Source organism: Oryx dammah, unplaced genomic scaffold (genome assembly GCF_014754425.2).
Source record: "Oryx dammah isolate SB20612 unplaced genomic scaffold, SCBI_Odam_1.1 HiC_scaffold_17, whole genome shotgun sequence".
NCBI classification, from domain to species: Eukaryota; Metazoa; Chordata; class Mammalia; order Artiodactyla; family Bovidae; genus Oryx; species Oryx dammah.
In genome coordinates this window covers 42540452-42567585 of record NW_024070201.1, presented here as the reverse complement: position 1 = coordinate 42567585, position 27134 = coordinate 42540452, and the positions used below count along the sequence as shown (strand labels likewise).

At 35.6% G+C, this 27134-nt stretch overlaps 1 protein-coding gene across 1 annotated transcript; it reads right to left on the bottom strand.

Moving 5' to 3' along the window:
- Positions 1-1250: 1250 nt before the first annotated feature.
- On the bottom strand, positions 1251-27134 carry TMEM41B (transmembrane protein 41B). Its single transcript, XM_040258409.1, has 7 exons — positions 26808-27134; positions 15212-15329; positions 12991-13119; positions 6649-6742; positions 5909-6013; positions 4407-4545; positions 1251-2890 (listed from the first exon to the last, which is right to left on the bottom strand). Exons 1-7 carry the CDS (start codon positions 26926-26928, stop codon positions 2721-2723), a joined length of 876 nt encoding a protein of 291 aa, XP_040114343.1. The 5' UTR covers positions 26929-27134; the 3' UTR covers positions 1251-2720.

Genomic DNA, 27134 nt, shown 5'->3' with positions numbered 1-27134 from the left:
CTGTCAGCTATAAAACAAGCTAGACAAAGCATTGCTTAATTTAGTATTTTTAGTTAGAAGGGCCTATTAACATATCACATTAATTTCAGAAAAATCCTATCATGTCTGAGCTGTAAAGAACCTGGAGTTCACTTATTCCAGATGAGAAAAATGAGGCCTAGAGCTTAAAGAACATCCCTTTAAGTCACCCAGCTTAGCAAGTTTTTCCCAGGAAAGGAAGAAAAAAGAGAAAAGGCAAAAATCAGAATAGAGCATTGAAACTGCAATAAGACCCACCTTCAAACAACTAAACTACAATCAATGAACGATTATTTAAATACCAGGATGTTTCAGCCCTTTTGACTTATTGTACTCATTTTCAAAAAGCCAAAGAGAACTTTTGCTTTAAGATTCTCCAAAGCCAACTATAAAAATTAAAGGTTTAAAGTTTTCTTTGTTCTTAGAGGTGAAAATGTGCATCAGAATTTCAAAAGAGTATTTTTGTTCAATATAAATACTTCCATGAAATAAATCCCAAGTGCTATATTTGAGGTTTTTTCAGTACAATTTATTCTTCTTACATTTTAATTTACATTTATTAAATACCTTAGAAATATTACACTCAAAGTTAACAGACTTCCAGACAGAGACCATTAACTAAGAAGGAGCAGTCTCACTAAGTCAGCTTCCCTAGTTAGTTTGCTGGCCTCCTCAACTATTCACATGCTCTCTGGTGCTTATTACTATGCAACTGTCTTCAAGATGTGGTGGAAGCTTGAATCTACATCTGGCATCAGGCCAAGTCTGTGAATCCATGAATACCGGCCATCAACTGCATTTAGGGTACAGCCTGCAGAAGGCTCTTTCTTGACAGTCAATGATGATGAATGTGGAAAGACTGGATATTCTCTTGGGAGAAGAAAATATACCCCACCTTAAGTGACAGCTACAGTTTCCTAACAGAAAAAACAATTAGGAAAGGGAAAAGATCAATGATAAGAATAAGGAAAATACTCTGAGAATAGAGTAAGTATATATACATAATGGAGTAAATAGGCTGCTCCTGAGTCCATACTCTTACTTTTATTTTTAAAAGTCTGATAAAAATTTACTCAATTACATTTTATACAGTGATATTTACTGAGCTTTGTCCAAAAAGGCGAAGTTTTAAGTTTGCTTGTAAAAATAACAAAAGCTTTATCAGTCTCTGGTCAATAAGAAAGGAAGAAAACGTTGCTAGAAATAACAATAAATAATTTCACACAAAAGGCCAGATGACATAAGAATAGTATATTAATGAATATATTTTCTTTGTATTTACAATAAATCCATTTGTTAATACTGTGATAGAAAAAATAATCAGTCCACATTATACAATAGAAACAGGCTTTGAGGCTGATCATAGCTGTCACAATAAAAACATATAAGGATTTCTTCCACAGCTAAAGTACTTTTCAACATGACAGTCTTGGGTGAAAGTAAAACTGACAGAGTACTTCATGTCTTAGAATCAAGGAATCGAGGGTATTACCATCAAGCAAGCAGCAAAAAGCTGTTTGGTTTTTCCAGGACTATTTAAATGTAGTTACCATATGAGAATTTAATTTTACTTTGAGATATAAAAAGTAAAAACTCTCAACAGGGAAACTGCATTAATCAAAAGCAGCCCCAAACAATAAAGCCATCAATAGAGAAATGAAACAAGGCATTCTTATGTATCATGCATAAAAAGGATAATTACATAATACATACTTTAATGACCAGATTAATAAATAAATGTGATAAATTTTACAGTCATTGGAACAAATAAACTATGTTCAACCACTTAAGTGTTATACTGCCACTGCTTCTGTTTCAAAATATTAAGTAATATAATTAATCTAACATCTAAAAACTGCATACTTTGAATGTTTGCTCTTTTGATCCCCTTTTGAGATAGTAAAGGGGAACCATGTAATAAAATATTATCTGAATATAAATTATCAACACCAATATGATACAATTATCAAATAATTGGAATTTTGTATATGCACAGTGTAAATATTTTGAAAACTAGAAAAAAGATGAAAACAGACTGGTCAGAATTTTAAATTTCAGACTAATCCATGATAATCTAGAACAGAAGATAAAAATAAAGTTCACCAAATAGACATAACTTGATATCTTTTCCAAATTCAGTAGTCCACTGAAGATGCAACTTCTAAACAAGTCTATTATCTCAAAGGTGAAAAGAGGAAGAAAATGTAAATCTCTTTTGAGCTTCAGTTTTCAAGTTTATGCTCTCAAAAAAGGCTTGACATTAGTCAGAATAGCAATACTATATATTTGTTTTTGAACTTTGTATTTGCTTTTCCTATTTTAACTATAGTACTGAACAGAGAGAAAAATATTAAATTATCGAGTCAAGGGTAACTATTTATGGCAAGCTCATAAAACATATTAAATTGAATTAATCAGCTGGGTCAAGAATTTCCTACTATCCTGCTATGTTTAATACCTATAGTCTTGGAATAGTAATTTAGGAGATGTCTATTGTAACTACTGATAGCACTGTTCATGGTATACCAATTTCCACTTTTACTTTCTTCTCTCCTTTGCCTCTTAAATGCAATATTTTAACCATCTGATAAGAAATTTTATTTTACAAACTCCTGTTCCAATTACTGAAGAGGTGATTGTAACACATAAACCTGCCAATCCTGAGATGATGATGATGGTTAAATTAAAACCCAGAGGATTATTCACTCAAATTTCTGCTTTAGTTTTTTCTGGAAGATGGCTGGCAGAATAGAAAGAAGAGCCAAAATCATTAGAACAAATACTGAGTTCCAGGAAACAGCTTCCCCTGCTGTTGTAAGCTGGTACAGTGTTGTTCCTGCCTTAATTGCTACAAAAGAGGGAGGTGCAACACCTAAAATGAAAAGGAAAAACATACATTAAAAAAACAATCAATTCTCATTAAAAATTAAAATTCTGTGTGTATAAAATTTCTTATAAGAATACAGTGACTTACATGTTTTAAACTTTTAATTTAATTTAAAGCCCCTCAAGTTTATTTCCATATAAAGAATTTTTCATAATCACCTCTTAAGGATATTGAATTTAAAAACCCAAGCAAAGTTTCCAGAAAATAATTTTACAAAATTTATCAACAGCCTTAAAAAAGGAATGTGTTATGATCCACCAATTTCAACTTTAGGAGATACTAATGTATATAAGCAAAGATCTGGTCTCAAGGATGTTCATCTAAGAATTACAATTTAAAAATCTGGGAAAAAAAACTCCAACATTGAAAATAAGATTGAGTAAATTTTCATTCACTCTTGACAGAGTACATTTAATATAAAAATGAGTGGTAGGAAATACTCAGAAATAGAAAGATACTCAAAATATATGAGTAAACAGGGCACTTTATACAAAAGAATGATGAAACAACCATATTTTATTAAAAATCAGAACTGGAAAAATTACTTTAGCCAAAGCTGAAGTTAATTTTATCTCTAGGTATTTCATCTGTAAAATAAAGAGACAGTACAAAAACTCTCTCTTCTGATCCCATAAATGTAATATTATTTTACAAAATACAAAAGTACCCCCACTAAGATATTTTTGCCACTTTTATGGTGAACCTGCTAAGACTTTCAGCTTTGTCTATGAATTCTTCTAAAAGTAGCAATAAAAGATTAAGTATTAACTTAAAGGTTTAATGTAATACACACTCAACACTTGAGGAATCTGCTCATTTTGTTGATATCTAAACAATTCAACTTAAATTTAAAAGAAACACATAATATTCTTAGTAAAAGAACCACCAGAATTCACAAAATATATAAATGAATCTTTCACATCCACTGATTAATTTCAAAATTAGGTGTTAGCTCCTCAAAAGCAAGAACTTTTTGTTGATCCTTATTTCCCCTATACTTTTGGTAATGCCCATAATGAGTACTATGTCAATAAAAAGAAAGATAGGATCAATTCTTTATTGAAAATTAAAGTTCATTATTTAAGTACCTGATTAGAAGACAAAGGAGAAAGTACTCAAAAGAGGCACTTTCATTTTTTTTCTCTCCACTGAGGGAGAGAATGGAGTTAAGAATTCCTGCATAATCCTGTATGACTAAAAGAATATCCAGCAGACAGTGCTCTTATTTTTAAAAAGTAACAAAAAAGATTTAAATCAACACAATCCAACAAACATTTCTGAACATCAATTTACACAGACCAGGCTCTGTGACCTACCCTAGTTGGACACAGCAAGACGCGTACACAATGAGTTCTGTAACGTGCATGAATTCATAGACAAAGATAAAAGTCTTAGCAGGTTCTCCATAAAAGTGGGAAAAAAATCTTAGTGGGGTACTTTTGGATTTTGCAAAATAATATTATACTTATGGGATCAGAAGAATGAGAGGCCTTGGTCTTACCTAGAAAAGTGCCAATAAAGAAAACTTTCAAGGGCACATTTATCACAGGAGATGTAATATTAATAAACCAATTAGGCAGAAATGGTGTTATTCTCAAAAATATAATGTAGTTAATGAGATGTTCTCTGTGACGTTCAACCTGTGACAAGAAAGAAACAAATTAGGAAGAAGACAAAGCCAATCCTGAAAATAAACTGCTTATTATAAAAATACCTTATTTCAAATTCTTATCCCTGATAGCTCAGGCTTTACCCAACAGAAATGATCAAAAAAGGAATTTGAAAATGACAATGAACTACTCATCAAATGCTCATTATCAGAGCTAAATAACATCAGATGAAAGTTTTTATGATAGTGCTTACAGCATAATGTTACACTATTAAAGACGGTTCTACATCAGCCTAAATAATATGGCTCAACAACATTTTAAACCTAAAAAGGCAAAATTAAATTTATAACTATATAGCAGATATCCAATGGTCAACTTTTTAATGCCTTTAACTTCCTATAAAGGAAGGGCTAGTATAGTACGGCTTCCCTGGTGGCTCAGAGGTTAAAGCGTCTGCCTCTAATACGAGAGACCTGAGTTTGATCCCTGGGTCGGGAAGATCCCTTGGAGAAGGAAATGGCAACCCACTCCAGTATTCTTGCCTGGAGAATTCCATGGATGGAGGAGCCTGGTGGGCTACAGCCCATGGGGTCTCAAAGAGTCGGACACAACTGAGCAACTTAACTTAAACTTAAACTTAACTTAATATAGTACATCAATAAACCTAGCCTCCACTTTTTAAAAAAATTCAGATAATCTTTGTTATTACAATTTACTTCACATGAATGAATTCATTCATCATTGATAAATAAGATTAAATAAGCAAATGAAACATTCAGCTGATAAATTAAACCACTGAATGCAGTTTATACTTTCTAGATCTTGCTATATAAATAATGATTTTGATTTGGGGCAAAATGCTTAATTTCTCTTAATTTCCTAACCTACAAAACAAAGAGGTAAATATCTAAAATTTCCCTGATTTAATAATCTGTTTCTTCCGCTTTTTTCTTAAAAACACTATTTAGACTTTCCTGTGTAGTAGTGTTTATATCAATATTTATCAGTGGTAGTCTTTGCAGAGATCCTAACAGAAGATAACAGTTCTTCCCACTGATGAAATGCATTAAAGGAGTTGGCTGATACAAGCTTTTCAGAGACCCACTGACAGCATCCTGCATCAACATAAGTGAGCATGGATGCCTTAACATAGACACTTTGATTTTTCTGCTTTGACTAAACTTACTAGGAATAACGAATTTACTGTTATAGACACAAAAACTTCATATTTGAAATTCTTAACATTCATTATTTGCCTACCACTTAATTTTATTTTGGCCAAAAGATTATTTTTATCAAAGCCCTGAGTCTGAGTTCATTTATGTAGATATTATACACTGACCTCCCAAGTAGCCAAAGAATCACATCAAATAATTTAAAAATACATGTTTACCTGCTGTGACCATTTTACTGCTTTCTCTGTTAGGTATTTATATACAACTGGCCTCCCAACTAAATAGGAGAGCATATAGCAGAATGAGGCACCGAGTCCAGAACACTAGAAAATAACAAAAATTCATAAGCATTTTGTACTTTTCCATCTTACTAACATGGATATATTCATCTAAGGCAAAACTCAACTAGTTTCTTTCTTTTGGGGTACAGGGAGGTTACTTTGCATAACACCTCTTATGCAGAGAGCAAGAACCCATCTAATCCAGTCCTTTCTCTCACCAAATTATAATTAAAATGAGACCAGCTAAAACAAACTGGAACTTGTGATTAAACTTGGAGACTATATCCAAATAGTTCACATTAGCCATTAGCCTATGAATAAAACTTCAAGAGCCAATATGTTTTCAATTGCTATGCTTGAAAACACCACCCCCAGCCTTGGGACTTAACTCCTTGTGCCCACTAACAACATTCTTGGACTGTTTGAATTACAAAACAGTACTGAAAGCAAAGGCTAGAACAGAGCCTATAAATGCAATTAAGTCTGTGATATCCCTGTTCTAGAAAAGAAACAAACTATAACATCTCCTTATGGAGGGACAAATATTACTTTAACATTAAACACCTCTTAAAACTAATTAAGTTTATGCTTCCAGAGACTAGAATGCCGTCATCATTCCAATCATTCTATTTAAAGTCATTTTTTTCTAGCCTCCCAATTTCATTTTAAATACTTACCAAACAAACAAGAAATAAGGCTAGTGGAAAGGGATAAAGAAACCCTGAGAGTATACTGAGAAATATAGAGCCCGGAATAGCAAATGTTTGCAAGCTGTTAACTTCTAAGTTAAGGATTAAAACATAATTAAATGGATTTTTAAAACACAAATCCAACAATCCAGAAAAAAAGCATCAATGCATAAGTTATATGTTAATAAGATTATATCCATATTTCAATATTAAAAAATTAAGTGAAATTACACCCAAAGTTTAAAAAATACATGATTACTCAGTTGTAATACCTGTAACTTGAAGCTTACAATTTACTAACATTATCAGAAATCAATGCTAATTAGAGTGCATTACTAAGAGAAAACCAAGACAAACGCAGAATGCGTACCAGACAAGAGAAGTAGGCACTTTAGGGGAACATGGACACAGAAAAAAAGAAAAAGAGAACAGAAAAGGTCTTCAGTAACCTTGTAAATAATATACTTCTCTAATACATTGGATTTTTACTTTCAAATACTTTTAGGAAACATGATTTCTGTAAACACACAGGTACACAGAAGATTTACTATGCCTAATTCAATGTGTGGACATTTACCTCAACTTACTACTTATTACAAAAAGGACAAGGGTTACAAAAGATAGTAAAGTCACAAACAAATCTTATTTTTAAATAAGATCTTTTTTCTACTTCTCTGGTTCCTAGTTTGGGTCTGGACCTCTGCATCAACCATAACATGATTTACTTACAAGTCAGAAAGAGTGAATTCCTTTAACATCTCTGTACTTTAAAATTTGTATCTTCACTCAACCTGTTTGTTCCCTCTAGCTTGCACTTTACTCTTGCTTTTGTTTCAATCTCCTCCTTCCTGGGTTCTTTATCTTTAACTTCTTGCTCTTTGACAGATTCCTCCTGCATAAAACCGCTCAGATGCCTATAAACTAAAGAAAACCTGGGCTTTTTCCTTGAGCAAGGTATCCTATCCAGCTATTGCCTCTCTCATCTTCACTGCCTTAGATTCTCTCCATGTCCCTTGCCACCTGGCTTACCCATCCGCCACTCTACTGAAACCTCCTTCTGGCTGAAAGTAACGACTTTTTCTCAGTAAGAATTTTTTTAGCAATTCCTGCATAAGATTTGGAGAAGGCAATGGCACCCCACTCCAGTACTCTTGCCTGGAAAATCCCAGGTCTATGGGGTCAGACAGAGTCGGACACGACTGAAGCGACTTAGCAGCAGCAGCAGCAGCAGCAGCAGCATAAGATTAGATATCCTTTAATGTGAAACTCACCTCCAGTGAACTGTATTTTTCGATATTACAGATCATTCCTTCTCTAGCTTTTTTCTTCTCCTCACCCTCAAATCTGGAGATTGTTAGCCAATCTCCTCTCACTTTTGATAAATTCAGTTATTTCCACGTATATGGATGTACACATGGCTTCAAGTATATGGTCATATGTATCTATAATGTTGAATTCTCTTACCACTCTCAAATTTCCCAGCTGTCTATTAGATACCTCCACTAAAAAGTTTAAAAATTACACATTTATTTCAGAGCTCTTTAGAATCTTTTAACGGACAGTCTCAAACACATACGAAAAGATAAGAAACTAGTACTATGATGCCCTATATACCCATAAACAGTTTTAACAATGAACATACAACCAATATTGCTTTCTCTGTATTGCTTACACGCAATTAGACTGAAGCAAATCCCAGACATTTCACTTTTAATCTTGCTTTCTCTGTATCCCTTACACGCAATTAGATTGAAGCAAATCCCAGACATACCATTACAACTACTTTATTACCTTTAAAAGATAAAGATTTCTTTTCTTAACACAATGATAATACCATTGTCAGAAATTAACTATAACTTCCAATTGGTCTAAGTAGCTATTTAGTGTGTTCACAATTCCCACATGCCTTTTTTTTTTTGACAGCTGGTTTGTTCAAATCAGGAATGAAAGGGGTCCACACATGGTATTTGCTCACTATTAGCAAATAAATACAGATTTTTTTTTTCCCCTTGCAATTTATTTATTGAAGAAATTAGGTCATTTGTAGAATTTACCACTTTTGAATTTTGCCTATTGTATTCCTAAGGGTGGTTTAATATGTTCCTCTGTCATTTTTTAAAATTAATTTTTGTTGGCATACACCTGATTTACAGGGGTTTCCCCGGTGGCTCAGTAGTAAAAAATCTGCATGCCAATGCAGGAAACATGGGTTTGATCCCTGGGTCTATAAGATCCCCTGGAGGAGGAAGTGGCAACCCACTGCAGTATTCTTGCTTGGACATCCAATGGACAGGTTATAGTGCATGGGGTCTCAAAGAGTTGGACACAATTAAGCGACTGAGCGCGCATGCATGCAGTTCCTTTACAACGCTGCATTAGTTTCTGCTGCACAGGACAGTGAATCAGCTATACATATGTGTATTTATATATATTGTTCCTCTGTCATTTATCTTGTAGTAACAAAGCCATTTGCTCTGCAGAGCGATATAATTTGACCTTAATTTCCCAGCTCTGTATAGATTGTGTTTTTTTTCCTCTAACACTGAAAAATCTTGGTTCTTAATACCATAGCAAAATTAGCTATTTCCATACATATTAATATATATATATACAAATATATATGTATGTGTGCATATATATGGGCTTTCCTGGTGGCTCAGACACTAAAGAATTCACCTGCAATGCAGGAAATCATTAGTATTACATATTTTAAAATTTCAGAACAATACAACTGAAAAGAGTTTAAGATTTCTTTCAAATTTTTTTTGTCCTTAAGATTTATCCCAGAAGGGACACATAACCAAATTAGTTTTTTCAAGGAAATAACTAATTCCTCTTGATAGCCAAATCCATATCAACTCAATAAAAATTATTATTAAATTTATTTCATTTTGCTTTAGATTTTTTTGTTGTTGTTGTTAAAATATATTGAACATAAAATTTACCATTTTAACCATTTTTAATGTATGGTTCAGTAGCATTAAGTACTTTCACACTGTTGTGAAAGCAATCTCCAGAACTCATCCTGCAAAACTGAAACTCTATACCCACTAAATAACATTCCCCACTCCTTCCTCCCCCATCCCCCTGACAACCATCCTTTTACTTTCAGTCTCTATGAACTGGGCTACTCTTATGTGTATGCCTAGTCACTCAGTTGTGTCTGACTCTTTGCAACCCCATGGACTGCAGCCCGCCAGGATCCTCTGTCCATGGGGATTCTCCAAGCAAGAATACTGGAGTGGGTTGCCATGCCCTCCTCCAGGGGATCTTCCCAACACAGGGATTGAACCCAGGTCTCCCAAACTGTAGGTGGATTCTTTACCATCTGAGCCGCCAGGGAAGCCCATTTTTCCTGTGAGTGGAATCTATGTTGTAACATGTTTCAAAATTTCCTTCCTTTTTAAAGCTGATAATATTCCATTGCATGTACATAGCAAACTTTGTTTACCAATTCATTGGTTAAAGGACACTTGAGTCGCTTCCATTTTTTGGCTATTATGAATAATGCTGCTATGAACATGAGTATACAAATATCTCTTGAGACCCTGCTTTCAATTTTTCAGGTATATACTCAGAAATGGGACTGCTGAATCTCGTTTTTAATTTTTTGAGGTAACATCATATTGTTTTTCATAGTAGCTTTCATAGAACAGTTTTTCACACTGTTTTACACTCCCATCAGCAGTGTACAGGGGTTTCAATTTCTTCATATCCTCACCAACACTTGTGACTTTCTGGGATTTTTGTTTGTTTTTCTGATTAGTAGCCATCTTAATGGGTGTGAGGATACTTTAGGTTTTTAAGATTCTTGTTTCTTTTTTCATTTTGATTTAGTTGGTTTTATACCTGTATGAAATTATTTATTTGGTTCTAAAGTCAACTTTACACAATGAAGTACACTTGGGGAAGTTCCACTTCCATCACTCTTTCATCTCTCTGTCTCCCCCCATAGGTAAACATTTTTATTAGTGTTTAAAGCTATCCTTTGTATTGTTATCCACAGCTCAAAAGTCCTCAATGACTACCCAATACCAAATATTCTAAATTCCTTAGCCTAGTACTCAAAGTCCTCAACAATCTGAGTGCAACATCCAGCCTATCTTTCTAAACTTATTTCTCAAATCCTCCCCTTCTCACTTCCTATACACCAACAAAACTGGACTACTGATCACTTCCTTACCATGCCCTATGCTTATAAGTCCTGTTCTAGACTTGCTGTGTCTAGAATGACTGTACTATATTTCTACCCATAATTCTCATTATTCCAGATAGAAACAGTTGTTTTTGCTTTTGAACACTTAAACTAGACTGTACTTAGCATATAATTAGTACTTAAAAAAAAAACTGGCTAAATGGACGAAATCTAAGTTAAAATTAGTGACTATAACATAAAAAGTAACGGATATATGAGTTTGAATTAGGTAATACCGATGAAAGAGCTAGTGCTGCACTACTGAATACAATGGCTACTAGGCACATGTGCTGTGGAGACGAGACAAAGTGTGCCGGTCTGAACTGAGATGTGTTATGAGTGTGAAATATACACATTTCAAAGACTTGGTACCAAAAAAAATGTGAAATATTAATAATTTTTATGTGGTTACATTTTGAAATGATATTTTTGACATTTCAGTTCAAATAAAATATATTAAGATTATTTTATTGGGGACTTCTCTGGGGGTCCATTGATTAAGACACTATGCTTCCAATGCAGGGGACACAGATTTTTATATCTGGTTGGGAAACTAAGATTCCCACATGCTGTCTGTTCAAAAAAAAGAAGAATATGCCAATATCATTATAATAAATATATTTTTAAAAATTGTTACTTTTTCTAAAGTGCTAACTAAAAAATTTTAAAACTGCATGCGGCTCACATTATACTTCTATTAATCAGCACTGTACTATTAATTATATGCCTTATATACCCTAAGATAAGTCTTCTCTTGTACAGTGAATTTTTAAAAGTATCTTTTTAACACCCAGAGCTTAAGATTCCAAAGTGTAAAATAAATAGAAAATTATAAGAAAGTATGGAATTAACACATTATCCTATAAAAAAATCTAAAACAATGCAGAATCATTATAATTAATTATTAAGCAAATAGTTAACCATATGCTATAAAACCTGAACTGACAATATTAACCAATGATTTATTTTTATCAAATGTATTTATAGTAACAAACCTATTCCTACATTTTCAATTCACTTTCTACAAGGCACTTTATTCTTTTCTACTAATTTGCATATGAATATTAAAGACAACTAGGCTATAACATTTGTTCTCCCATAGATGATCAGATTCACTTATGCCATCTGGCTGACTTGCCATATGGGTGGGGATCCCTTTTATCCTTCAGCCATGAATCCTTCCCAAAGCTAGGGGGCAAACTGGACAGAAAAGATGATTTTCCAAAGTCAATAGAAACTATATGTCTTGTGCACAAAAGCCAAATGAAAGGGATAAATCAAATTTGTTTCTTCTTTGGGGAAAATATTTAATTTTATGGCTAAAGTTTATAAATGTAAAATAACCTACAAGCCTAACACTCTGGTTTTCACAAATAAGTGATGAAATGGAAAGCAAACATCAAGAGTTAATGTCTTTCATTACCCAAGAAGATAGGGAAAATACATGGGACTAGAATAAAAGATACAAAAATTAGAAACTAACATCCACAAATTGGAAGGCTAATTACCAGTTGCACAGGTAGTTTGAAAATATGTAGAAAGAATAAAGCTATTTTCCTGCCTAGTTAAATTATAACATATATTTCTATATAAAACAAAGGAATACATACTGAGAACTATAAAAAAAAATCATATCTTTTACATGACTAATTATCCTGTTAAGATTTTTTTTACAAAGAGAACCATTAAATGGAAGAAAAAAATCATGAACAAATGATTCATAGCATAGTATCTACAAAAGCAAAAAATTAAATACAAACTATAACTTCAAATCTAAGAGAATTTTTAAAAATTATGGTATGGTAACTATTAATTCAAAATTATTATCTAAATTAAGACCATTGATTAACTAATAATCCTAAATAAAGTGACTATCTTATATAATACAAAGGAAAGAAAAAAGTTTATGATAAGTGAAATAAGCAGAAAACAGAAAAACAGGTAAATATTCAGAAATGACAACTGAGTTGAATAGACAGGATTAAAATGAGAATTTTTTCATTCTCATTTTTCAATATTTTAATGTTATACTGCATTAGCAATTTTTAAAAGGAACAAGTTATAACTGAGCAGCAGATCTTTCAAAACCTTTTTCTTAAACAAAACTAAAAAACATTTTTCAGTTAAAAGGATACAAAATATATGTAGCAAAATAAGCTACAAGTACTTGTACATAAAAGGTGTCCTTATATTTGGATAAAACTTTTCCTAGAGCCTTGGCATCATCCATATCTCTGGGAACCTTCATATTCATTCTTTCTTCTCTAAAGAAATAAAATTAAAGTGAAAAAAATTTTAAATAGAAATTTGCCAAGACAATTCATATCAAAGTCAAGTTCAAAACATGAAGTTTTATCCAAAATGATTTTGATGCCTTGATCTGTAATATGCTAAGTATAAATTCACAAAATTTAACTTCAAAGTCTATATATCATTTGCTTTTTAATGCTTTAATATAGTTTTATGAGACATATAATTCATATGAAAATTCAGGATGACCCAAATTAAAGGTTAAAAGCATTTGCTCAAACACTGGAGTAAATTTTGAACTAAGAAATGAACCACTGACGTTAGCATATTTAAAACATACTAAACATCATTTTGGGTAATTCTCATGATAAGCTACAGTAAATAATTAATTACAACCAAAATTAAATATAAATTTCAATGAATTTACAGTTCATATCTTTTAAGTATCCTAGCTTAAAGTTCAGATAAAAACTTAAACACTTGTTACTTTCTATTAATTTTACTTTACATTTGGTGCCTTGTTTGGAACTGAATGTTCTATTTATAAAAGCCCCAAATAATCACCTTTGTGTTTAACATATATTGTGCCCATTTGTTTACATGAAAATATTTAATCTTGCACAACAATGATAGAAAGCTCTCAAAAGTCCTATAAAAATAGCAGGTAAACCTAAAAGGGTTTTTCTCTATAAGTTTAAAAGCTAAACTTTATGGAGAGATGCATACATCTCATACATATACACACACAGAAATAATAAGCAGAATATAGAAGATTTATAACAGCACATTATTATATAAAAGTGTTATAATTCTTAGAGCAGATTGGAAGCAAACAATCTTAAATTACACTCTATATTCTTTCCCTCTTTCAGTCAGTTCTTTATTTCTTACTCCTTTGATAAAAATGAGAAAGGATCTAAAACTGAACGATACTAGTATTAATGAAATGACATGCCATCCTTCCAAAGGCATTTTCATTTATGTAAGAAATTAAAAGTATTAAAAATAAACATGGTCAACTATAAAATTTTAAATATAAGGAAGTGTTAATGAAAGAAATTAAGAGGAAACAGGAACTTACTGATATCCTGAAATCACATTTCACAGTTATCCATTACCACACCAAGCTGGCCCTGGTTGAAAGTCTAACTATTTACATTTTAGTAGTCTCTCACATAATCTATGATTACCCAAGGGTGTTATTATTGTGGTTAAATAACCCAGAGATATTTCACCCTCATAAAATATGCCTCAGGTCTATAATCTTTTACCTGAAATTTAAAAAGCACTGAAAACCAAAAGTTCTTTGTAGCTTGTCAGCAAAAATTGATCCACATGTATATAGTTATCTATAATCTTTTATGATACAAGTTTTTCTATGTATTTTATTATGGGGCACTGCCCCAGACCCTGCTGGAGATACTACATAATATACAGTATTTATTTCATGTTATCTTTCCAAAATAGAAAAGCTCTAAATTCTGAAATACATCTCACTCCCAAGGTTTTTGCTAAGGAACTGTTAGACAAGTTTTTTTTACAAGGTGCATTTCACAGCAAAAAGTACTTATTCAAGCCTTATCATTTCTATAAAACAGAGAACAGAAAAAGAGCCAGTAGACAGAGATGCCGTAGGGAAGTAAATGGACTGAATAGAGGCAGACAGAAACTGATCACAAGGAAAAGCAGGAAGAGAGAAAACAAGAGTGGAAAAAGGGAAAAAGCAGAGAAAAAGAACATTAGTATTTCTCAAACTGCAGGTCAATTTCTATTCTAGACTGCAAGATAAACTTACTTGGTCATTACTAGTATTAAAAAAATTAAAATACAATAAATTAATGTGGTTTATTTTCCAAAATTGCTTGAAAGCCATTAGAAAGATGCCTTAGAGGAGAAGAGCTAGAAAAACCAGGCACAGAAAATCAAGAGACATATTTGGAAAGAAGTATTTAAAGACAGTGTCAATATAAACTTGCTACAAACCTTGAGAGCTGATATATAATCACTATGACAGTTCTGTTGCTTAAAATTAGTTAAACTTTTAATGCACTTTAATGCCTTATAGACATTTTCTATATATATATATATTTTTTTTAGTATACTTACTCACTAAGCTGAGGAAAATTTTTATATACCAAAAACATAACAAAAGCTGCAGACAAGAAAATGGACACCAGTATAAGAAGTGACATTCTTGCCGAGCCAGCTTCTGCACAGGCTTTCTCTGAAAGGGGAAAAAAAAAGTTGTAATTAAGATAAATATAATAGAAGAGAGTATTTCGAGCCAGTAAATAATTTCCTGAAAGATTTTCCTCCCAAGAAAATGTTTATACTTTTGCCCAAAACACCGTAACATAAAATTTTAAGTACTTCCATATTTGATGTTTTATGAACTGGCTGTAGTTCTTCTCACTGTATATGCATTTTAAAAGCATGAAAAAACAGAATAGCAGAATTTGTAGCACTGATTTGTGGATAAGCTAAAGGGGAAAAAAGGGCATTGCTCTAAACGCTATCACTGACTTGGAATTTTATGTATCTACATTGGGAGCTGACAGCATGGGCAGAATAGCTTCATAGGAAAAATGAGCTAATGCAGCAGTTACTTCAACTGTCCTAAGAAAGAACCTGGAGATTGACTAATGCAACTGGTGAATGTTACACTTTCTGTTTATATCAAGGGCTTCAGAATAGAGCTGAAGCCTAGATGTTTTGGGTGACTCTGTCTGTGACTCCAAGAATGGGAGAATATGTGTTCTCCAATAAGGAAATCTTAGTGTTATCTTAAAAAAAAAAAAAAAATCTTATGGAAGATGACCGTATGATATGAGAGCCAGGATACTAGAAGCAGAAGAATGAGCAGGGTGTTTTTACTGAAAGCAATCAATAGTGAGGAGGTGGGGATACCTTATAGTCCTCACTGGGGAAGAGGCAGGAGAGGGTGGCTCAATTTGTATTACCTACATTTACCATAATCCCATGTATATACTGATGACATTCAGGGGACTAAGAGACAAGCACGTATACTATAATTCAGTTCAGTTCAGTCGCTGCTCAGTCGTGTCCGACCCTTTGCGACCCCATGAATCGCAGCACGCCAGGCCTCCCTGTCCATCACCAACTCCTGGAGTCCACCCACCCATGCCTATTGATTCGGTGATGCCACCCAACCATCTTATCCTCTGTCGTCCCCTTCTCCTCCTCCCCCAATCCTTCCCAGCATCAGCGTCTTTTCAAATGAGTCAGCTCTTCGCATCAGGTGGCCAAAGTATTGAAGTTTCAGCTTCAGCATCAGTCCTTCCAATGAATATTCAGTACCAATTTCCTTTAGGATGGACTGGTTGGATCTCCTTGCTGTCCAAGGGACTCTCAAGAGTCTTCTCCAACACCACAGTTCAAAAGCATCAATTCTTCCGCGCTCAGCTTTCTTTATAGTCCAACTCTCACATCCATACATGACTATTGGAAAAACCACAGCCTTGACTAGACGGACCTTTGTTGGGAAAGTAATGTCTCTGCTTTTTAATATGCTGTCTAGGTTGATCATAACTTTCCTTCCAGGAGTAAGCGTCTTTTAATTTCATGGCTGCAATCACCATCTGCAGTGATTTTGGAGCCCAGAAAAATAAACTGAGCCACTGTTTCCCCATCTATTCACCATGAAGTGATGGGACCGGATGCCATGATCTTAGTTTTCTGAATGTGGAGCTTTAAGCCAACTTTTTCACTCTTCTTTCACTTTCATCAAGAGGCTTTTTAGTTCTTCTTCACTTTCTGCCATAAGGGTTAGGAACATTTATAAAGGTGCATTAGGTGTCACTGCCTACTCCACTAATGGTCCCTTCTCTGAGCCCAGCATCTTCCTCAAGTCTCCCCTACTCTTCAAAGGGGCTAATTTCATTGGCCCTATTACCACTGATGTCAACACTCTACCCGCCCAACACACAAGGCTGACTGGCCCACGGCTAGACATCTGACCCAAGTATCGGGATGGCCAAAATGTCGTTTGGGTTTTTCTTAAGATGGTATGGAGAAACCCAAACAAACTTTTTGGCCAACCCAAGAGAAACAATTCGTTACTGATTGACCACATTTTCTCTTGAGAATATGAACTAAGAAAAAGAGATATACTATTGTCAAGGTGTGGTGGATCTTGAGGCCAAAACGTCAAACAGCAAAAGGACACAGTCAAAAGACATGGCAAGCCAAAGACGTGTACCAGAAAATCCAAGAGGACAGGTTCAAATGGAAACCCAGACAGTAGAGACAGGAGAGGAAGCTAACCTTCTTGTTGATTTCTAATTTTCCATTTCCCTTGAAGGCTGGTGAGAATTCATTTCTTGCTCCTGGATACCAGAGTGACTGTCTCATATTCTTAGAGAAAAACCTCGCTTTTTATTTCTGTTGGTTTAAACTGACTCCTGTTCCTTTGAAAGGAAAAAGTTTTAACTTTTTATACTCAGTTTATCCCTTAGCTCATTATGGCAGTTTTATATACGTTACATCTGAATTATTAGAATTTAAATACATTCAATGTTGAACATAGAGCAACAGAAGTCTCTTGCTGTTCAGTGTGTTCTATAAACTACATGACTAAGCACTATCAATGAGTTTGTTAGAAATATAGATTCTCAGGCTACCATCCTAGACCTACTAAATTAGAAGCTGCATTCTAATAAAATGCCCAGGTGACAGTATATTAAAGAAGCAAATATCTGGCCCATCCTTCCTATTTTTTGCTAAGTAACAGAGGCCCAGAGGAGACTGCACTATTTTTAAGAAGTCTTAAGCAATGAGATAGTGTGAAGTATTAAATATATTCCCAAAGCACTGTAATATCCATTTATAATCAACTCATAATTTCTGCTGATAAAAACTGCATAGGTTAGTGCTTTAATATACTAAACATAAATTATTCCTATTCGTTCATTAAAGTATGCTTTCTAAAAGACAATATTAGGTTTACTGAGTTATAGTATGTGGACACTAAAAGTTAAATTTTTTTTAATCTTTTATAATTTTCTATAGTCTAAATGTATCATAATCAGCCCAACCTCCCAACTAGCCCCTATCATTTTAACTTTGTTTCATCCTAATCTCAAAAAGGACTTTACTTCAAAAACCAAGTCACAGACAGAAACTTATCTATTCACATCACACTTATAAAATTTATTGCAGGAAAGAAAGGGATGATAAAACAATACAAAAGATATCTTGAATGGAGTAATAAAGCAGTCACGTGCATGTGTGTGTTAGCCGCTCAGTCGTGTCCAACTCTTTGCAACGCCATGTACTGTAGCCCACCAGGCTCCTATGTGCCTGGGATTCTCCAGGCAAGAATACTGGAGTGGGTTGACATGCCCTTCTCCAGGGGATCTTCCTGACCTTAGGGATCGAACCAGGGTCTCCCACATTGTGGGCACATTCTTTACTGTTTGAGCTACCTGGGAAGCAATAAATAATAAAACAGTCATGCCTGCCTCTTAATACTCCAGTTCATTAACCCACTTACATATTTATATGCATGCTTTGTTGCGACACAGAGAATTAAACAAAGACTTGAAACATCTGAGGTGGGTCAAAAGTGAAAAGGTCTCTTCAGAATCTTATGATAACAAACAAGTAATTTCCCATTACTTTTTTGCCCTGATTATGATACCTAATTCAATGCACACCTTGAGGATTCCTAATAAATCAGATCTACTCAATCTAAAAGGAAAAAGAGTAATTAGCCAAAAGTTACAAAACTATCAGTGCACTAAAACCAATTACATGAAAAATGTAGTTTTAGTTTCTAACTAAGAACCCTATTGAAATATAAACTACTCTTAAGGCTAAAATGGTTAGTTTCTTATGTTATAAAGTAAAGAAGTACTCTACTAAAAAAGAAATAAGGGTAATATATAGGTACTGAGTTTGGGGACATGGTTTTCTATAGGCTGACATCAAAGCAAAGACATGATAACATAAATGGTCTGAATAATTTTTCCAGAGTCCTATTACTTCTTAAAGATAGGAAATTAACTTGCCCCAGCCCTCACTTTTCACTTACTTTCCTGCTAGAATCAGGTCTAGAGTACAGAAAGGACCGATACAAATATTTTAATATTATGGGCATCTTTTAAAATCTTTCAAACCATTAGTTTCTGTTTTGTTTTTCATCCTGTAGACACTTGTGGACACAAGCATCACAGCTAAGACTAAACGGCTGATTTCCCCTCCTTTCTGGGAACATCTCCTCAGGATCGCTATTGTGCAAGGAATGCACACAAAGGTAGAGCTGCGCAGGACTATCTGCTGAGCATCTATATTGTACAAAATGTTTGGCCAATCTATGCTAAGAAGCTGGTAACACCATTAGATTCCCAAGGAAGAGGACAAATGGGGTCTGAGATTATAGGAAACCAAGATTACTGGGCTGGAAGAAGGCAAGATTCACAGAACATGTGGAAATTTAGTTGATTAAAAGATAAGTTTACAGTCCTCTAACCTGTCCTGGAGCTAAAAGTATATGTAAAGAATCCAATAGGTGACAGTCCTCCTTAAATTACACAAGACATTTTGCATAGTAACTCTAAAATTTAACTATAATATTTTTCTCCCCATCATTAATTCACCAGCCTTAAGTAAAGGGTCTGAAGGGAGAAAAGTGTGAGACATTTAAGTGGACTATTCACTAGAAAAGACCCTGATGCTGGAAGGCAAAAGCAGAAGGGGGTGGCAGATGATGAGATGGTTAGATGCATCACCAACTCAATGGACATGAATCTGAGCAAACTCCAGGAGACAGGACAGGAGCCTGTCGAGCTGTGGTCCATGGGGTGGCAAAGAGTTGGGAAGGACTTAACAACTGAACAACAAGAACAGAATACTATCCTGAGTCTTCCTTGAGTACACACTTCTCTGATTGCTACTTGTTGCCTTATAGTTGGATGATGAAATACGTAAGACATTTGTTGAACAAAATTAACCTCCAGGTTTAACTCGATACCTATTTTTTCACTCTCTATAATGAAATGCTTTTTCAAGCACTGTACTCAACACAATGTAAACACAAGAAAACAGTTGATAATGCAATAAAACTAAGTGACAGTCAACTTTAAAGCTCTCCATTCTTTCACACAAAACTTGCCAGTAGGGAATGTTGCCTATTACAGTTCAATAATTCCTTCTGAGTACAGTTCTAATAAATCCAGAAGCTAGCATGCAATTCATTTAGTTCTGAACCTAGATTAAAGTTATAAACTTGGGAATTCCCTGGCAATCCAGTGGTTAGGACTCTGCACTTTCACGGCCAGGGGCCTGGGTCAGATCCCTGGTAAGGGAACTAAGATCCCACAAGCCTTGTGGCACAGTCAAAACACAAGAGTCATAAACCTTGTTTTAATGATGATTCAACGTCTAAATGTGTAGCATACATAATTATAATGCCTCCTCCTTCTGGTCGCATTAGACACATGTTATTTAGCGTTTAGAGCTTCCAACAACAGTGCTCTATATATTCATTAACCTCCAAATCTTTCATTATACTAATTCCCATTCTCAATTATCCCATTATCTGTTTGCCAACCTCCTCCCAGGCCAAAAGTACTGCGAGAGAAAGATCACTGTGTTCTCTTGGCCGACAAGTTCATAGGCTTCAAGCTTTTCTATCTTCAATTAAGGTTATCACTGGTAAACAATAACAATTTTACAGTACCCTCCAAAAGTACCCTCCAAAAAGACTACTTCAAGTCTCTTCAAGCCTTCAATTCTACTTTCTCCTATTCTCAACCAGCAAGGCTGCCTCCACAGCTTACCAATCTCCATCTCAAGATCTATTCTTGAATTATCTCCCCTGGCCTCTTTCCCCTTATCTTTGCATTAAATGCCAGCACACTTACTTCCAGATCTTGCTCTGAGAACTAACTCTTCACAGAATATCTTCAACTCTTCCCACTAACAAGCAACTTTTCTCTAACTTCAAATATGCTTATATTCACCCTGAAAAACCAAAACTTAACTTTAATACCCCTGTAGTAGCTCTCTATTTCTTATTACTTTTATATCAATACTTTTTGAAGAGCAGAAAGTATTATATCTATAAGATCTCAGGAACCACTCTACTGCTCTTCTAGTACTCTAGTTCTCGACATTCAGTGTTTTCTAGACCTACATGATCCTACCACGGAGGAAGCAAAAGAACCATCTCTCCTGAAGACAAATTTATAGGGACTCTAACAAAAGTTTTTTTATGGTTACCAGAATCCATTATAACACTGCTGGAAGTAAATTTTATTTCAAGAGCTTAAAATTCTTTAAAATTATGTATTAATAATCAAAAATGGTAGTTTCATCTAGTATAAACTTAAACTAAAATAACTTTTTTATAAAATACAAAGCATTAACAACTTTAAAAATACATACAGAGAAAGCACGTTTGCTTCCCTGGTGGCTCAGAGGTTAAAGCATCTGCGTGGAATGCTGGAGACCCGGGTTCGATCCTTGGGTCAGGAAGATCCCCTGGAGAAGGACATGGCAACCCACTCTTGCCTGGAGAATGCCATGGAGGGAGGAGCCTGGTAGGCTACAGTCCATGGGGTCGCAAAGAGTTGGACACGACTGAGTGACTTCACTCACTTCACTCATTTTGTATGAAAGCTCATTCTCTGATGTTTGTGCCCTGCATATCTGCTACCATTCAACCCACAATGCTCATTCACGATCATCAACCACTTTCAGACCCTTCCCTTTAAGAAGATAACAGGCAGGAAGGCAAGGGGTCTCCAAAAGGAGGAAATAGACTGCAAGTGTCAGACATTTTTTTCTCTCTCCCTTAAGCAGCAGGAGGAAACACCCTCCACGGAAATGTTTTTCTTAAGCTATATTAATGAAACTATGTATTTCCTTTGGAATTTGCCTTTCTTCAAAATGGTTCCACCTAGGACTAACTTTATTTCCTTTTCTCAAACCTTGGGCTGATAATAGCTCAACAAACCAGTATTCATATCAATTGTTTTACAGCTGGGGGATGACACACCTCGTGCCATCCTATCTCAAAAATGCATATTATGGGAGAGGGGTAGGTGAAACAACCCTCAGGTCTCTCTTACCTGATTCAGTTCAGTCGCTCAGTCGTGTTTGACTCTTTGCGACCCTATGAACCACAGCACGCCAGGCCTCCCTGTCCATCACCAACTCCCGGAGTCCACCCAAACCCATGTCCATCAAGTCGATGATGCCATCCAACCATCTCATCCTCTGTCGCCCCTTCTCCTCCTGCTTTCAATCTTTCCCAGCATCAGGGTCTTACCTGATTAATAGCTTTCTAACACACATAAAACAGCTTGCTAAAACTAGCGGGGTTAGGGGGGAGGAAGCACTCTCCGTCCCCCTTCTGATGTCTCTGTCAGAAGCTTTCTCTGTCCCTTTTTATACTTTAATAAAACTCTGCTACACAAAAGCTCTTGAGTGATTAAGACTGGTCCCTGGTCCTGAAGTTAAATCTTCTTCGGAGATCACGAACCAGACACCATTCACCATAAGCTATCACCCTATTCAGCAAAGACTAGGACCAAGCTTCAAGTAAACTTCATAATCCCAAAAGATACCTCCATTTAGAAGATTTACTCAGCCTCAAAATTCTTAAGACTTTCATTTCTATTCAACTTTAGCCACCCAGTTCCAGAGATAAAGTTCTCACACCAGCTGAGACTGCTCTACCTTCGACATTTTAAGCTTCAACATGCCATTCTTTGATCACATCTGTTCTTTCATGAGCTTAACACCTCTCTTTTTCCCCTTCTGTTGGGCTCCTCGCTTCTCTTCCATGCCCAGCCTGTGTATCCAACACCTTTGATTTAGAATCCTTACCTTTCCTTATAGCTAATCTAACCTGAAATCAGTGTTTCAAGCTCACTTTTTTCACTCCCATACCAAGATGGCTGAGCACAAATATAGAAAAATCATGAGTGACCCATCACAGAGATCCATGTCTTTGGGAGAACTGACTTAGCCTCATTCCTACTTCCTTGTTTAGGTGTTGAATACACAGCAGGCTGAGCCAATTAAGTTATTCTTACCCTCTGACAACAGTGATAGGCTCAGGGACAAGCATTTTATATGAGGCAATCTAATCGGAGTGACTAGACTTTTATTGGTAATACTAGGAAAAATAGGCTCAAAATTATCAAGGAAGCATTTAGCTTTACCTGGACCTTCAAGAGAAATCAACCTTAAGTAAAGCTGATACCAAGTAAGCAAAACAAGATATGAAAGAAATCTGATCCTGATGATATTACTGAGCCACTGGTTCCAAACTATAGCCAGTGAATCCCACTTAATCTCTCTACTTTTTAGTTATATGAACCAATAAACTTCCTTTCAGCAAAGGTTTCAATTGTGTACTCTACTGATTATAAACAAAAGAATCCTGATATATAATATTTGGGTTGAGTCTGACATCAGCACATCATATTAATATACCTTGGTTGATGTCCAGTTGCCAATTTTACTCTTAGTTAATCAGAGCTTCCTTCTTCTTCCTCTAAGCTAGTACTGAGCTCACAGCTGATGCTCAAAGGATATTTGTTGAACCACATTAGCAAGGCAGAACCTAGAACAGGCATCTGAGAAGGAATCTATTATCCAAGTTCAAACAATACTGTCTTCTAAGAGCAGTAAAACCAACTTCAGGACAGTGTTTCTCAAACATTTTTGGCTGCATTCCACAATAAGCAATGTATTTTATACCACACAAAACTATATGACTGAAAAATAAAATTAAAAGAATACTTAAGCCTACTACATGCAAAAAACTCTATTTTTCCTTCAATTTTTTTAAATGGCTCATGATTACCTATCAAATTCATTTCACCATGCTTACAAAGGGATGACCTATATATTGAAAAATGTGGCCTTAAGAGTTCTCTTAAATCAAAATGGGGAACTTCGATGATTTGCTAGTAAAAAAGATCAGCCAGGGCAAACAAAAGAAAATAAAACACCTGGTCCATGTATTCTTGCACAAAGAGTAGGTCAAGAGCCTCTTAAGTATTATTACCTCTTGTGTCTCACCTTTTCTAATCATGCAAGAATTAGACTTTCAGTATTATTGCCCTGCTCAAATCTTCACAGTGGTCTTCAGTGTATAAGATTCAAATGTCAGACTAAAGTCAAGGTGAAAGTGAAAGTCACTCAGTCCTGTCAGACTCTTTGCGACACCATGGACTATACAGTCCATGGAATTCTCCAGGCCAGAATACTGGAGTGGGTAGCCTTTCCCTTCTCCAGGGGATCTTCCCAACACAGGAACTGAACCAGGGTCTCCTGTATTGCAGGCAAATTCTTTTTTTTTTTTAATTTAAATTTATTTATTTTAATTGGCGGCTAATTACCAGCTGAGCTACAAGGGAAGCCCAGCTAATTACCACCAGCAAGGAACTTACACCCTATCATGTAAGGGGTCCACAAAATCTTGTACACAAAGACAGAATTCCTAACACCAATTAAAAAGAAAAAGAGAGGCAGAGGAAAAGAAAAACCTGAGAATCATTAATAAGCAGATAGATCAAAAAAACATCCTTTGCCTAGGATGTTTTATACTAACATCATTTTGACCATGGCCAACATTATCTCCTACTACCACCCAATAGAACTAGTCCACTCCTGACAATTTTATCTCTTTATAAACACACGTGAGTAGTTCACACTAACTTTCAAGCCTAATGTCTCCTCTGCCCAGAATCCCTCTCGGGTCTACTAATCCAAACCCTACTTCTCTATGAAGGCATACCTTCACATCTCTACCCTCTGTCTTCCTGCAGATTTGTAGTTTCTTGACAGCATCACAAAAATAACTGTGGTGGATGTGTGAAATAAGATAAACAATTGTAAAAGCGCTTTGGAGGTTTCAAGGTCTTATTTTTTATTTTCCGAACAGCTTTAAGTTAAAAAAAAAGTAATAAAGCAATTGATTGCTATTCCAAACCAAATAATAATCTTTAGGGATGACTTATCTGGTAAATACTTTTTCAAAAAACCCTTGGATTACTGTCACTCTCAATCACAGCATCTTCAAAAGAAGATTCCTGTCATTTACAGTATATTTATACTTTGAAAACAATTCATTTCTGGGTTTTTGAAGTTATTTGGCTCTATGTCTATGAGGTGGAAAAATATCCAAATATATAAAGCTGAAAGACCCAAATCAGACTGGAGGCATCTTAAAATATTTTAAAATAAAATACCATTTTCTGCAAGACACTTTCTAAATTTTTCATATATTTTAAATTTGATTCAAAAAAATTCAGCTGAATGTTAAACATTATCTCCATTAAAGTGTGCAATACTTTATTGTTGATTATAGTTAACAATGTTGCTGCTGCTAAGTCACTTCAGTTGTGTCCGACTCTACGCGACCCCAAAGACAGCAGCCCACCAGGCTCCCCCGTCCCTGGGATTCTCCAGGCAAGAACACTGGAGTGGGTTGCCATTTCCTTCTCCAATGCATGAAAGTTTAAAGTGAAAGTGAAGTCAGCTCAGTCAGGTCCAACCCTCAGCGACCCCATGGACTGCAGCCTACCAGGCTCCTCAGTCCATGGGATCTGTCACTCTTAAAAGATCCTCTCTTTACCCATCACTGGTGGTGGAACACATCAGTGTGAGCTGTAGACAACTTAACTGAGACGACTAAACTAACAACTAAATGGAGACATCCATTTGCTACAATCACTCCAAGTTTACTGGACAGAGGAGCCTGGTGAACTACAGTCCATGGGGTTGCAAAAGAGTCAAGACACCACTTAGCCACTAAACAACAACTCCAAGTTAATGGGCTTTAAAAGCATTTAAAGAGTTTAATCACTTCAACTACTGAAAATTCTAGCTCAGATGGCATCAAAGTATTTAGTTTCTGGGTGTACTTTTTTCCTTAAAATAATATTTAAAGCCCTGAGAAATTCCAAGATGGAGTAGTGCAAAAAAAAAACCTTAAAAATAAGAGATCTTAGCTATAATAGTAATTACTAACATTTATTCAGCCTTCACTTCAAATAAGCCAAACATCACTCTAAATCCTTTACATGAATTATTTTCTTTAATCCACGCACCAACTGTAAGTAGATATTATTTCTATTATCATCATCCCCCACTGTACAGGTCAGATACTGAACTTTTAAAGGATAACAAGTCCAAAGTTATAAGTGGTAGAGGAGGGACTCAAACTCAAGTGTTCTTGCCACCGGGAAGTGGCATCTGGACGTATTAATAGTTAACTCCTTGCTTTTAGCCACTACTTCACTAATCTGGATTTGTGACTTTGTATAAGTTATATATCCACTCTGGACCTCAGTTTCCTCATCTGTAAAAAATAAAGCAACGAATGCTAACGTTCCTTCCAGTTCTGCCTGGCTTTAATATTATCAACATTACAATCTCCCTGAGCATCAACAAGGCGTTTCATTCCTTTTTTTAGTTGAATTCAACTGGAAAAAAAAACAATTTAGGAACTCACCCCATTTAGGTGTCTGGCCTTATGGACAGTGGGCACAAGGCGGGCAGTGGTCGTAGCCGAGGTCTTCCAATATCTCTGCTCCCGCTCCTGGATGCCCCCTTTTCACCCGCAGGTCCCCGGTACCCGCTGGGGTCCTTTCTCCTCCGAAACCCCTCCCGGCACACCTCCGCCTCTGGGCCAGGCCCCGCGCTGGTTCCTAGGTCTACTCACCTTTCAGGTGGCCTGTGCTGCCCGGCGTCGAGGGACCCCGCGTCCCCTCTGCCTTGTCCCCCGGAGGGGTCGAATGGAGTGCCGCCGTTTGCGATCTTTCGACCGCTCTGCCTTTCGTCATGGTTGCTTCAGGGTAGGTGGAGGAACAGGGGTGAGGCCGCTCCCCCTTAACAACTCTGCTGCAGGATCCTTACAACACCCAGGGGCCACAACACAGCCACTTCCGGGTCGACCACCTCACCTGAGACGACCTCAGCTCCGCGAGGAGGGACGCTAAGCTGAGATCTGCAGCGCCTACTCGGGCTAGCTCCGCCCCGCCCCGCCCCG

Coding starts and splice junctions, on each gene's coding strand:
- TMEM41B (XM_040258409.1), bottom strand. CDS start 26,928: ATGACGAAAGGCAGAGCGGTCGAAAGATCGCAAACGGCGGCACTCCAT. Junction 13,120..15,211: donor AATTTTCCTCAGCTTAGTGA/GTAAGTATACTA, acceptor TTATTTCTTTAG/AGAAGAAAGAATGAATATGA. Junction 4,546..5,908: donor CAGTAAAATGGTCACAGCAG/GTAAACATGTAT, acceptor TTCTTGTCACAG/GTTGAACGTCACAGAGAACA.